The sequence below is a fragment of the Lepus europaeus genome, chromosome 4 (assembly GCF_033115175.1).
Source record: "Lepus europaeus isolate LE1 chromosome 4, mLepTim1.pri, whole genome shotgun sequence".
Lineage (NCBI taxonomy): Eukaryota > Metazoa > Chordata > Mammalia > Lagomorpha > Leporidae > Lepus > Lepus europaeus.
In genome coordinates this window covers 128,811,623-128,825,170 of record NC_084830.1, presented here as the reverse complement: position 1 = coordinate 128,825,170, position 13,548 = coordinate 128,811,623, and the positions used below count along the sequence as shown (strand labels likewise).

Genomic DNA, 13,548 nt, shown 5'->3' with positions numbered 1-13,548 from the left:
GGTGAGGGACACATGCACCTTTGTTATTTTAAGACTGATTTTTTGGGTTATTTGTTACTGTGGGAAAGTTTTGCCTAGAATGAATTCTTGCCTAAAACACTACTCTGCCTTTAGAGCCTAATACCATATCCAGCACAGTTAGGACTATAAGAAATGGGGTGGAAGGAATAAATGAATGGAGAGAGAACAGCAAAAGCAAAAGCAAACAAAAAACCAGACAGGGATTTTCTTGAGGTTGTGTTAAAGTCTTTGATTTGTTGAGTAGTTAATATTCTTTTATGTCTGTAGCATACACAAAAGGCTTGCACACCATGGTTCTGTGTGATTTCATGCAATTAGGGGGAAACGAGTCTCAGAGATGGTACATGTTGGCAGAGCTGGAACTCAGGCCCTGGTCTCTTGACTCCTGCTCAAGGGCTCTGCCCATTGCTTCTTACTGTCTACAAGTAAGATGAAGCTTGTGGATAGCAGTTGCCTGGGTTGTCATCAGTCACTAGGGGTCCTGTGGTTGCCTTTGTGCCTGGGCAAGAGTGGTTTGGAACATGTGTCTTAATAATGGAAATATCTGGGTTCATGCTCAAAGGATGTAAATACGCTCCCCACCTTTCTCACTTCCCCTCTCTGTATATAGATTCTCAAGCTTATATACTGATACACACATCTCACTTATTCATGTGTATCACATGTATACCTATTCGTATGCACTTGTTTCTACTCTCATGCCCATACACTGATTCAGTCTGACACTCAAACATACTTAAAAATGTCCTTGAATATTCACAAATGTACACGTATAACGCATAAATGAAACAATATATATCATGTACATGCCTTCTTAAATGCTTGTCCATATTCCACAACTCTACATACCCACTGATACATGTGCATTGACACATGGATCTTCATAAGCACACACGTGCTTGCATCTGTATCTGTCCACGGTCACACACATTTCTGAGATTGCATGTCTGCATACATTCAAACCAGCCCAGTCACGCCTACGTGTGCACCTGCACAGCCCCACCACATACGTGTGCACATACACGCCCTGCAGACACAGGATGCCGCAGCGCTCATGCCTGTGCACCCTATAAACATGCTTGTCCAGAAAAGCTGGTCCGGTTTAAGACTGATTAAACCTAGAATGAAGGTAGTAGTAGTCTGCCAGAGCAGCTCTTCTAGATCAGGACCCTTTCCTGCTCTCCCTTGCGCATTCCTCTCCTCACTTCTACCTTTTTCTTCTGCCTAGGCTCAGGGAGAGTCCCTGAAAAGGTCAGGTGAAGGCCTGGCCGTCTGAGCTCTCCTCTATTGCTTCCCTGGCTGCCTCTCTCTGTTCTAAGGTCTGTTAGCTCCGGTGAATAAAGCCAGGCCCCGGGAGGGAGTCAGGCAGGCCCGGGGACTCCCGCTGCTGATGGAGCTGCTATGCTCTCCTGCTGTTCCTGGAGAACAAACACAGCCTGGAAGGTTCTGACAGTGGGACTGTGTCTGTTTTGCTCTGGGCCCACAGGGTACAACCAGCTCTGTGTGTGACTGAAGAGGCAGAACCCTGGGCTGGAAGTCAGGGACCCTGCGCTGACTGTGCCACTAATTAACTGTGCAAAGATGGACAAATGCAGTCCCCTCCCTGGCCTCTGGTTTCCGGCTCTGCTCAGTGAAGTTCCCTTTTAGCTCTAATTCCCTGTGATGAAGAGAATCAGACGAGGGCTGGGAAAGCCCAAACATCTAGTAATTAAACATTTTTATTTGGCTCAAAAGAACATGCACTTTGGGCTGAGATAAATCTGAGGTCAGATTCTACCTCTGCCATTTATTAGTTGTGTGTCCTTAGGTAGGCAACATAACTTTTTTTTTTTTTAATAGGATTTATTTATTTGAAAGAGTCATGGAGAGAGAGAAGAGAGGCAGAGATCTTTGATCCGCTGGTTCACTGCCCAAATGACTGCAATGGCTGGGGTTGGGCCAGGAGCTTCCTCCAGGTCTCCCACATGGATACAGGGCCCCAAGGACCTAAGCCAGCCTTCCCAGGCACATTAGCAGGGAGCTGGATTGGAAGTGGAGCAGCTGCGACTCAAATTTGCATCCATATGGGATGCTGGCACCACAGATGCCAGCTTAACACCCCCACACCCTACCCCTCCATGCCACAACACCAGCCCTGACGACATAACTTTCTGACCCTTAGTTTCTGATCCATAAACTAGGGATAGCCTTTTCTACTTGACAGGTGGTGTTATGAGGCCTCAGTGAGCTGATACACAAGCAGTGCTCTGTGCATTGCCTGGTAAATGGTAGCATCTAACTTGTCCCACAAGGGCAAGCTGCTCTTGTTAGTATGTATATATATATATATATATATATATATATATATATATATATATATTTAACTCTTTATGTTTTATATATATATATATATATATATAAATATAAATTTTTTCTTGACAGGCAGAGTGGACAGTGAGAGAGAGAGACAGAGAGAAAGGTCTTCCTTTGCCGTTGGTTCACTCTCCAATGGCCTCTGTGGCCGGCGCACCGTGCTGATCCGAAGGCAGGAGCCAGGAGCTTCTCCTGGTCTCCCATGGGGTGAAGGGCCCAAGCACTTGGGCCATCCTCCACTGCCTTCCCGGGCCACAGTAGAGAGCTGGCCTGGAAGAGGGGCAACCGGGACAGAATCCGGCACCCCAACTGGGACTAGAACCCAGTGTGGCAGCGCCGCTAGGCAGAGGATTAGTCTATTGAGCCACGGCGCTGGCCACTCTTTATGTTTTTTTAAATTAAAAAAAAATTTTTTTTTTATTTGACCGAGTTACAGTGAGAGAGAGAAGGTCTTCCTTCTGATGGTTCACTTCCCAAATGGCTGCTACGGCCGGAGCTACACCGATCCGAAGTCAGGAGCCAGGTGCTTCTTACTGGTCTCCCATGTGGTGCAAGCACTTGGGCCATCCTCCACTGCCCTTCCGGGCCACAGCAGAAAGCTGAACTGGAAGAGGAGCAACCGAGACTAGAACCTGGTGCCCATATGGGATGCCAGCGCTGCAGGCGGAGGATTAACCAAGTGAGCCACAGCGCCAGACCCACTCTTGTTAGTATATTGACAAGAGTGTGCTGTGCTACCAAAGCACATCTGTGTGACGGGAAGGAGGCTTGGATGGAAAAGTGGTCCAGAAGTTGGGTACATGGGCTCCAGGGGAGGAAAGCAGTGGGAGGGAGGGGAACACTTGTCCCCTGCAGAAAGAACTGTACCTGGGTTGATGTCCCACCCACTTCATACCATATGACTTTAAATCATCAGGTTCCCTCTCTGTGAAATAAAGGCCTCTATTAGGCAATTTCTTCAGGTTTCTTTTACCTATGGGATTTTAGTTTTTTCCCCCTTCTAAATAATCTGCAAAATAAATCAAATGCATGTAGATAATTAAGAAGCCAGTGGTAAAAAAAAATCACAGTTCTGTAGAATGTGTAGGCAGAAAAATAGCAACCCCTGGCCTAGTTTGGATTAATTTTAATAAATAGAGGAAAACTGTGTCACCTGAGGACCACCCCTGGGGAGAGGCATCACTGCTGAGCCTTCATTTCCTGTCCGAAGATTGTTTATCTCCACCCGAGCGGCCAGCTCCTCTGGGCTCCTTTTTTTTTTGGCAGTCTCCATTATCGTTATTTGCTGTTTTCCTCAGAGGTGTGCTGATCCTGGCACGATATGGGTTGTGTTTCCACTTCTGATAGTGCTTAGGTGGTTGTTTAATGTGCTTTGTAAGTCTGTGTTCTTCAGTGCTATGGCAGTGTGGTTTAGAACAAAAGCTTATCTATGGGTTATCTTATTGGCTGCTAGGTAACTGTGACCTCTCCAAACCTCGGTTTCTCTCAGCTGTAAAATGGGAGTGTAGTGTGACCCAAGCCTACTCTACAGAGTGATTAGCAGGTTCCTGTTTGATTGCGATCCTGTGCTGAGAACTTTAAGTGCTGGGCTGGTGGTGTGGTGCAGCACATTAAGTCGCCTTCTGCAGTGCTGGCATCCTGCATAGGCGTTAGTTTGAGTCCCAGCTGCACTACTTTCTTTCTTTTTAAGATTTTATTATTTACTTATGTGAGAGGTAGAGTTACAGACAGTGAGAGGGAGAGACAGAGAGACAGGTTTTCCTTCCATTGGTTTACTCCCCAAATGGCAGCAATGGCTGGAGCCAGGAGCCATGTACTTCTTCCTGGTCTCCCACACAGTGCAGGGGCCCTAGCACCTGGGCCATCTTCTACTGCTTTCTCAGGCCACAACAGAGAGCTGGACTGGAAGTGGAGCAGTTGGGACTCGAACCGGCGCCCATATGGGATGCCGGCGCCACAGGTGGAGGATTAACCTACTGCACCATGGTGCTGGCCCCCTGCACTACTTTCAATCCAGCTCTCTGCTAACGTGCATGAGAAAGCATCAGAAGATGGCCCAAGTTTTGGGGCCACTCATGTGGGAGGGCCAGATGGAATTCCTGGCCCCTGACTTTGGCCTGGCCCAGCCCTGGCTGTGGTGGCCATTTGGGAAGTGAACCAGTGAACGGAAGATCTCTCTATCTCCCTCCCTCCCTCTGTCTTTCCCTCTCTGACTCTGACTTTCACATAAATAAATCTTTAAAAGAGAAGAAAAATCTAAGTGAAAGTTACTAGTGAGAGCCAGTGTTCACTGTGTGTGTCCCTTTGTGTCAGGCACTGGGCCTAGCACTTTCCATGCTTGTTAGTCCTCACAGCAAGGGGACGCTGTTGGTGTCCCATGTTACAGATGAGGAAACATATGCATGTTACTTGGCCCAAGGTCACAGAGTTGAGCCTCAGATTTGGTCTGGGCATTGAAGCCTGAATCCTGATTACCTGGCTACACTGTCTCCATAAAAAGCAACACGCAGCAGCAATATGGGAAGGTAGAAGACCTGGGTGGAGGAAGGAGAAAACACAGCTCAGAGAAGCCTCGGGATTGGTCAAGATCACACAGCTAATCAATCAGTGATTGATTGGTCAAGATCACACAGCTAATCAGTCAGTGATTGATAGTGCTGGGAGTCTCCGCCTCCTCCTTCATCACCACCGCCATCACCATCACCAAGAACGGTGAACCCATACAAAGCCTTGGCCGCGGCGAGCACTCTTCTGCTTGCACTGCGCACAGTAACCTGAGGAGTTAATCACCACTGCGATTTTACAGAAGAGGAAAACTGAGGCTTGAGGAGGTGAAACCAGTCAGCTCCTCACAGACAGGGAGAGAACCTGGGCCTGTGTGACTCCAAAGCTGGGCTCTTAGCCACCAGACAGAATTAAGGGTCTGCTGTTCTTGGACAAATGTGTATCAAGGAAATAGATCTTTGGCCCTAACAGGGAAACAAGTATGTGTGTGTAGGGGGAGGGACCTGTGGAAGTGAAGAGATGTGCACCTGTCCCCAGATAAGGTGGTCCAGTCTCTGGCTGTGTTTGATCACGCCACGTGATCTTCCCACGTGGTAAGTGGTTGAGTTTTCAACACTCTGTGTATAGAAATTATGAGTAAATCTGATTTGGGAGGAGAAGCAGTAACACAGAGGGGCTCATTAAGACACTGTGTAAGATTCCAGTTCTCAAAGTGTGAGAAGCTTGGCTTTTGACCTGGGTGCCCACTGAAAAGCAGCCATATGTGTTCCTAGCCAACTGAAGGGGTCATCTCTGTTTGGAGATCAGAGGCCTGTTAGCTTTAGGAAGTTTTGTCAGCTGTCTTGTGGTTGTAGGCAAGGTCTCCCTAACCATTTCAAGACAGGCCTCTTTGCAAATGGACAGACTTTGAGCCATTTGCCTCCTGACCTACAGAGCTCAGCAGTATTTGTTACTCTGAGACTGAATGGTCGGAAAGAATCTCCAATAAATTTGTAGAACAAAATAATGGTTTGAACTGACAAGCGTTGTATCCTAATTTGCTTATTTATTTCAAAGAATTATTGAGTACCTGCTTTTGAAAAACTATGCTAGTGGCTGGTGCTGTGGTGCAGTAGGTTTATCCTCTGCCTGCCGTGCTGGCATCCCATTCCGGCTGCTCCTCTTCCAATCCAGCTCTGCTGTGGCCTGGGAAAGCAGTAGAAGATGGCCCAAGTCCTTGGGCCCCTGCACTCATGTGGGAGACCCGGAAGAAGCTCCTGGCTCCGGCTGTTGCAGCCATCTTGGGGAGTGAAGCAGTGGATGGAAGACCTCTCTCTTTGTCTCTCTTTCTCACTGTCTCTAACTCCACCTCTCAAGTAAATAAATAAAATCTTAAAAAAAACCCACAAAACTGTGCAGCTGCTGGGGTTACCATGGAGAAGAGACAAGATTATAGCCCCCAGAGAACTTAGATCCTCATCAGAAGTGGCTAGAGAAGCAGACTGCTACAATGGTAAGTGGCATTGTGTGGATTGTAGACCTGTGTCATGAGAACACAGGGAGGGAGTTGTTCCAGTCTTGAGTTAAGCATACACATAGACTCAGACTTGTGTTATTCAGCAGGAAGGCTTCCTATGGATGTAACTCTATGCAGAACGTTAAAAGAGAATAAGAGTAGGCGAGGGAAAAGGGGCTCGAGTTTGTGCATTAGACAAAGGCCCTGCAGGACCAATGGAAGTCCGTGAAAGAGAGGTATAGGGAGAAGAGAGGGAGCACCTGTGTGCAGAACCCTAAGCAGTTTTGTAACCAGAGTATGTAGTGGGTAAGAGAGAAGATGGAACAGGGCAGAACTGCAAAGGACCTTCCAGGCTCTGCACAGGAATTTGAGTTTAGTGTTGAAAGTGACAGGGAGCCGTGGGGAGGGTTGAAGCAGGAAAATGGTGTGATCAGATTTGTATTTTAGAAAGATACTGGCTGGCGCCACGGCTCACTTGGCTAATCCTCTGCCTGTGGCGCTGGCACCCCAGGTTCTAGTCCTGGTTGGGGCACCGGATTGTGTCCCGGTTGCTCCTCTTCCAGGCCAGCTCTCTGCTATGGCCCGGGAAGGCAGTGGAGGATGGCCCAAGTGCTTGGGCCCTGCACCCTCATGGGAGACCAGGAGGAAGCACCATTTGGGGGTGAGCCTACGGAAGGAAGACCTTTCTCTCGGTCTCTCTCTCTCTCTAACTCTGCCTGTCCAAAAAAAATACATTGTGTGATGGGGCTAGCCTAGCAATACCTTGTGTTAAGCTACCGCTTGAGATGCCGACATCCTATATACTATATCTAGTTTGAGTCCCAACTAGTCTGATTCCAATCCAGCTCTTTGCTAATGTGCCTGAGAAAGCAGCAAAAATTAGCACAAGTGTTGGGCCCCTGCCACCCATGGAGGAGGCCTGAATGGAGTTCCTGGCACCTGACTTCCGTCTGACCCAGCTCTAACTATTTCAGTTATTTGGGAAGTGAACTTGCGGGTGGTAGATCTGTCTGTCACTCTGATGATCTGCTTTATAAATAAATAAATACTTAAAAAGGATTTATTTATTTTCAAGGCAGAGCTACAGAGAGAGGGAAAGATAAACACAGAGATTTTCCACCCGCTGGTTCACTCCCCAAATGGCTGCAATGGCTGTGATGGGTCAAGCTGAAGCCAGCAACCTGGAACTCCATCAAGGTCTCTCACATGGGTGCAGGGACCCAAGGACTTGGGCCATCCTCCACTGCCTTCCCAGGTGCATTAGTAGGGAGCTGGATTAGAAGTGTAGCAGCTGGGATTCAAGTTGGAGCTCATATGGTATACTGGCATTAGCGGCAGCAGCTTAATCCAATGCACCCACAATGACAGCCCCAACTCTTTTTTTTTTTTTTTTTTTTTTTAAAGAAAGAGATTGTATGAGACAGTGAATTGAAGGAGGCTAAGATGACTAAGATAGAAGTCACCAGGAACCTTTGTGGTAATGTGAGCAAGCCGCAATAGAAGGCTACACTGAGCTAGGAGGCAGGGTGTGTCCTGAAAAAATTGTTCAGAGGCCCCAGAGGCAGTAATGGATACAGAGCTGATGATTAACTGGCTGCTTCTCACTGCTCATACAGGGTTGACTTTAGGCTGCCCTGGTTGTTTTTTCATAAGCTAGATTCCTTCCTTTTTTTTGTTTAAAATTTTTTTTTGACAGGTAGAGTTATAGACAGAGAGAGAGAGAAAGGTCTTCCTTCCGTTAGTTCACTTCCCAAACGGCGCTATGGCTGGCGCGCTGTGCCGATCCGAAGCCAGGAGCCAGGTGCTTCTTCCTGGTCTCCTACGCAGGTGCAGGGTCCAAGCACTTGGGCCATCCTCTACTGCCTTCCTGGGCCACAGCAGAGAACTGGACTGGAAGAGGAGCCACCGGGACAGAATCTGGCGCCGATGTGGGATGCTGGCACCGCAGGCAGAGGATTAACCAAGTGAGTCATGGTGCCAGCCCCTAGATCCCTCCGTTTACACAACTATAATTGATTCTTTGTCTTCAAGGGTTGGGAGAAAATGTTAAGTATCACTGTGTTTGTGTGTAATTACTGATGTAATATTTACTTGTTGCAGACATCTGAAAATAAGAATTACTGAAAGAAAATAAAAATTATTCTATGATTCAGAGAAAATCTCTATTAACAATTTGATATTTTTCCTTGTAGTTTTCTTCTAGTATAAATTATTTTGAACTCTTCACTATAAGAATTTTAAATACTCAAATACTAAATAGAATAAATAGTACAATTATCTCTATATCCATTTCAGCTTTTATAACAAGAAGTCTGCTCTTTATTTCTTTTCTCCTTTTTTTTTTAAAGATTATTTATTTGAAAGATAGAGTAACAGAGAGGAGAGGCAGAGAGACAGAAAGTTCTTTCGTCTGCTGGTCCACTTCCCAAATGGCAGCACTGGCTGGAGCTGGGCTGGTCTAAAACCAGGAGCCAGGAGCTACGAGCCGGAAACTTTCTCAGAGGCCTAAGGACTTGGACTGTTGTCCACTGCTTTCCCAGGCACATTAGCAGGCAGCTGGATCGAAAGTGGAGCAGCTGAGACTTGAACCGCTGCCCCTACGGGATGCCAGTGTTGCAGGCAGTGGCTTTACCTACTATGTCACAATGCCGGCCCTGTTTATTCTTTTAAGATTTATTTATTTATTTGAAAGGCAGAGTTAGAGAAGGAAAGAGGGATCTTCCATCCAAATGGCCACAATGGCCATGATTGGGCCAGGTTGAAACCAGGAGCTTCATCTGGGTCTCCACATAGTTTTCAGGGGCCCAATCACTTGGGCCATCTTTCACTGCATCTCCAGGTGCACTAGCAGGGAACTACTTTGGAAGAGTAGCAGCCAGGACTTAAAGCAACACTGATATGGGATGCTGGGGTCATGGGTAGAGACTTAACCTGCTACACCACAATTCTGCCCTTTTTGTAGTTAAATTTTAGACTTACAAGTAGGTCTTTATATTTTTCTTTTAATATAAAACTTTAGCCTGTTAACATTATTTTGTCTTGTAATCCTGAGCGTTTGTCACGTGTCAGCGCTCTCATCTCTTTGACCATTTTCAGATGTTGCATCTTTACACAAAACATCAAATAGCACAGTACAAACGTCAGAGTCTCATGGGATATTACTGAGACCTGGTGAAAATACTTGATGCCCCACCTCCCTGGGGAAGACCAAAGCAGAAGAGAAGTACTTCAGGGAGAGAGATGTCCCCAGCAGGAAGCAGTAGCTTGTGCTTTGACTCACCATGGTTGTCTCAGCAATGGAACCAAAGCTGTTGATGAAAATGTTGCAGCTCACGTTCACTGGGGGACCTGTCAATCAAGAGAGATTGCTGCTTAGCCCCATGGCCATGGAAAAACACACAGGAGGGGATCTATTCCTGGAATATTGACTAGGGATGGGTCCTCCTTGGTGGAGGAACCCCTCACTTGCCTTGAACCCCAGCATTGAGCACTTGGGGTTCCCAGCCACCACTCAACATCTCTGTGCCAGACTCTCTGGTCCCCAAGTGAGCCTCAGGTACAGAACACCAGAGGCTGAGTCGAGATGTTCTTCCATTAACTCAGGGTGATTCATCATCCTGCCATATGGTTGAAATCCTTTCCCCAAGCCCCATCAGCGGCTGTCTATGTTGCGTCTGAAATGTATTTATGGCTGTAACATTTGGAGGACGTCTTGGGATTCACCAGGAACAGCAAGTTCCTTGCCTTGAACTTATGAACCAAGAATGATTGCCTGAAAGGGCATTGAGGGGAACTCCCAGCAGAGGAATGCAGAGGGGACCTCAAGGGAAGTCCACCAGTCTGTTACAGCTGCTTCCCGGACAGGTGTTTGAATCCTATTGTAAAGGATAGGAAAGACACAGAGCAGTAGTCCCTGCTTTGGTATCTCAGTAGTGCAGGGAACTCTGTCGGGCTGCATCCCTCCCAGTCTCTTCATTTGATGCAGCAGCCGCCACTCACTAAGCATTACGGGGTTTGCTGCTGGGCCCAGAGAACCACGACCATCACCTTATTCTCTGCTCTCAACAACTCCCTCAGAGAAATTATTCGTCCATGGCCAGACAACTGAGAAGTGGTTGAACCAGAGTTCGGGTTCAGGTTTGGCCATCTTCATGGCTAAGCTGCAGGAGAGGTCCCAAGGATGAGAGGTATGCTCAAGCTCACGCAGGTGAGGCAGAACTCAGAATTTCCGGCACTGGGCTCTACATGAGCTGAGGACAGGACCAGCATCATACAGATAGAAAGGGATGTGAGAGCCAGAGAGTGATCAAAGCAGGAGGGGTTCAGGAGAGAAAGGTTCTAGGAGGAGACATGGAAGACCTCGTAAGGGTGGTGACCTCAAAATGACCTTGAAGGTGGGTAAGACAAGGATAATAGGTTGTAATCCATCACCTAAACATTGTGACTTGCAGAGTCTAACTTTTTTCGGTTTCTTGTTGAGCCCCATGCGGTATGAGGTGGGTAGGGCAGAATCACTGCTCTGCTCCACAGAGGAGCGCAGAGGAATTCACTAACTCCCTTGGGACTGTTGAGCCAAGAAACGAGGGGTGGGGAAGGACGGTGGGCCAGGGGTTGAGCTAATGTTTTCTGAGTTTGCAAAGAAGCAGGTGGGTATTTTTGTGTCCTCTGGGATCTACTCCACTCTGTCCCTTTAAGAAAAGCTCCCCATGCATTTCACCCCAGCTCAGCCAAGACTTCCTTCTTTACAGAAATCTCGGTGTATAGGGAGGGGCTCAGCCTGGGGGTCACCATCTAGATTTTTCTTCCAAGGAAGTGCCAGGGCCTTGGGTTTTAGATGGAACTCCAGCGCTCGCTGGCTGTCTGGCCTCAGGCCGGGCCCTTCTCTTTTCAGGGAGAGGAGCTCGTGACCTAGGCAGTCACTCTCTGCTCCAGCGGCTTGAGATTTCCTTCTGGAAGCCACTCTTTCGGACTTCAGGGTCAGAGGATTTCGGGGCTGGAAGGTCACTTGATTAAGTACACCCCCAACCGATGTGCCAACGGGGCTGTGTGCCGTAAGTCACCTGGCGTCCTTGTTAAGTTGCAGTTTGCTTGGCCCAGCCCTGCACTCAGTGAGCCTAGATCTCTGGAGATGAGCCCAGCACCTGCTGTTGAAGGAGCTGCATTGGTGATTCTCACGCATATCTAGGGCTGGGGACCGCTGCTGCAGACCAGTTCGCCGTTCAAGGCGGAGGGGCCTGAGCGCTCAACTATTTCATCCTGAGCAGCCCTTTCCATAGTTGCATAGCTCTGTCTGTTAAGAGCGTTTTTCCTTATGCTGAGCAGAAATCTGTTTCCTTGTCAGTCCACCTAAGCAAAGTCCCGTGCAGTTTATCCACTCTCTACCCCGTTTAGCTAGGTTTTTTTTTCTTTTAGCCTCATGCCATTAAGATGCCCCGAAGTCACTGGCTGTGCCTTGAAAGGACATACCTGGAGTGCCCACCCAGGCCCTGCACGTGTCTGGAACCGTGTCTCATAGGAATCAGATCCTGCCTTATTTGTGTGTGAGGGCCCCAGCCCAGAGGACCCCATGGGGAGATGTGGTTCATTGAAATAAATCTAAATATTATTCTCAAGAAAATTACAGTCTGGCTGCCTTTGGCAGCAGTATAATGTATGTATTTCATTAACTATTAAAGTTTAATTTTGCCTTTGTGTATGTGTTTGCATTGGGTTGTGCTCCTGACCCTTGGAGCCACGGAAATAGGCAAAGCCTTAAAGGAGACACAGAATATGAGAACTGGAAAGGCCTTGCCTTTGTGGATCGTTTTCAGGTATGGAAACAGAGGACCCGACATAGTGAGCAATGTATTCTTGGTAACAGCAATCAGGTGAAGAGGGGGAGGACTGGAATCCAATTTTAACTTTATGTTTACTATAGTTCGCATTGCTGGTGGCCCTGCAGACTGTGCCTGCTGTTTCTGGCCAGCCCTCGGGAGGGTCAGACACAGGAAGTTCCTGGGCTTCCCGAGGCTCCTAAGAGGCCAGTCGCTGGGTGGAGGTTTCACGCCGCTGAGATCCTTGTGTTGGGGTCACAGGGGCCCTGGTCTGCGTGGCCTTTTCAGGAGCTCTCTGGTTTCTGCAGGGCTTTGGGGGGAGTCTTATTTGTGTCTGGAGGGACACGTGAAAGGGATCAAAAGGCTAAGGAGCAGACAGCCTGCCCTGCCAGGATTTCAGGTCTCACTGGAGGAGGGGGTAGAGGAACCTTCTTCCGAGCTCCTGGGGTGGGGCTCTAGGAAGCTGCACCTCACTCCAAGTCAAGAGACATCCACGAGCAGGGTTGAGAGGGGCCTGAGAGATGTTCTGGATTTGGGTTCAAGTGGTCTGAGTAATGTTCCCAGAGAAGGAACGCAGAGGGTCCCCACTCAGTGGTCAGGGAAAAATGTTTTAAAAAACGTGTCTCCCGCTACTTAAGTAAGTAAATAAATGGTGAATAAGTGAGCAAATAAATCACTAACCTTACATAAAAAAATGCAGTCAGATTAGCTGGGTTAAAGTTGTTGGTCTTGACCATATATGACTGGGGAGTCACTTAACTGAGAACACTTGCTGGTTGATGCATTTATTTGTTTCCCACGTACCAAGGATGGTGGTATGCACAAAGGATAGCTGCTCAAACAGGAGCTCTGGATGCACCTGCTAAGCAGCAGATGGGAATCTTTCCTGTATCTGGACAACAAAACCTTATCCCCTTTCTCCAGGATGGAGTTCTGAGTGCAGCCACCAGGGGGCGAAGAGTACTGAGAGGCCTAAAATCTGGGAAGCAGGTGGGGAAAGGTGGGCGATAGAGGATGCAACCCTGATGGCCAGGGGCCATGGCCAGTTCTTGTGTGTCTTTCATCTGTCTGGTAGTGCTTTTAAAAGTCGTGGTTTAGTTGCCATACAAACTTCCAGATTGAAGTCTTGTCTTGAAAGGGCAGGTCTGCCTTCTTCCCCCACAGCCAAGGTAGGGCCTGAGTTTTCTGGTCCCTATCCTGCTTTCTTTATGCGCCGCCCCTGTCTGAACCCTCTGGGTATTTGATCTTGCAACTCTGGAAAAGGGCTTGGGCTCAGTTTTCTGTGACAACAGTCTTGGTCCTGACTTAGCTGTCCTTGGGGAAACCAAGGTTATGCTAACAGTGCTTCTTGAGCAAGGTGCA

General features: G+C 47.9%; 1 protein-coding gene across 2 annotated transcripts in view; it reads right to left on the bottom strand.

Moving 5' to 3' along the window:
- GLRA1 (glycine receptor alpha 1) overlaps positions 1 to 13,548 on the bottom strand; it is a 96,305-nt gene that overhangs the window by 45,331 nt on the left and 37,426 nt on the right. For both annotated transcript variants that reach the window (XM_062189708.1, XM_062189709.1), the window contains exon 3: positions 9,654 to 9,721. In XM_062189708.1, the coding sequence (XP_062045692.1) occupies positions 9,654 to 9,721 (68 nt within the window). The remainder of the gene's footprint in view (positions 1 to 9,653; positions 9,722 to 13,548) is intronic.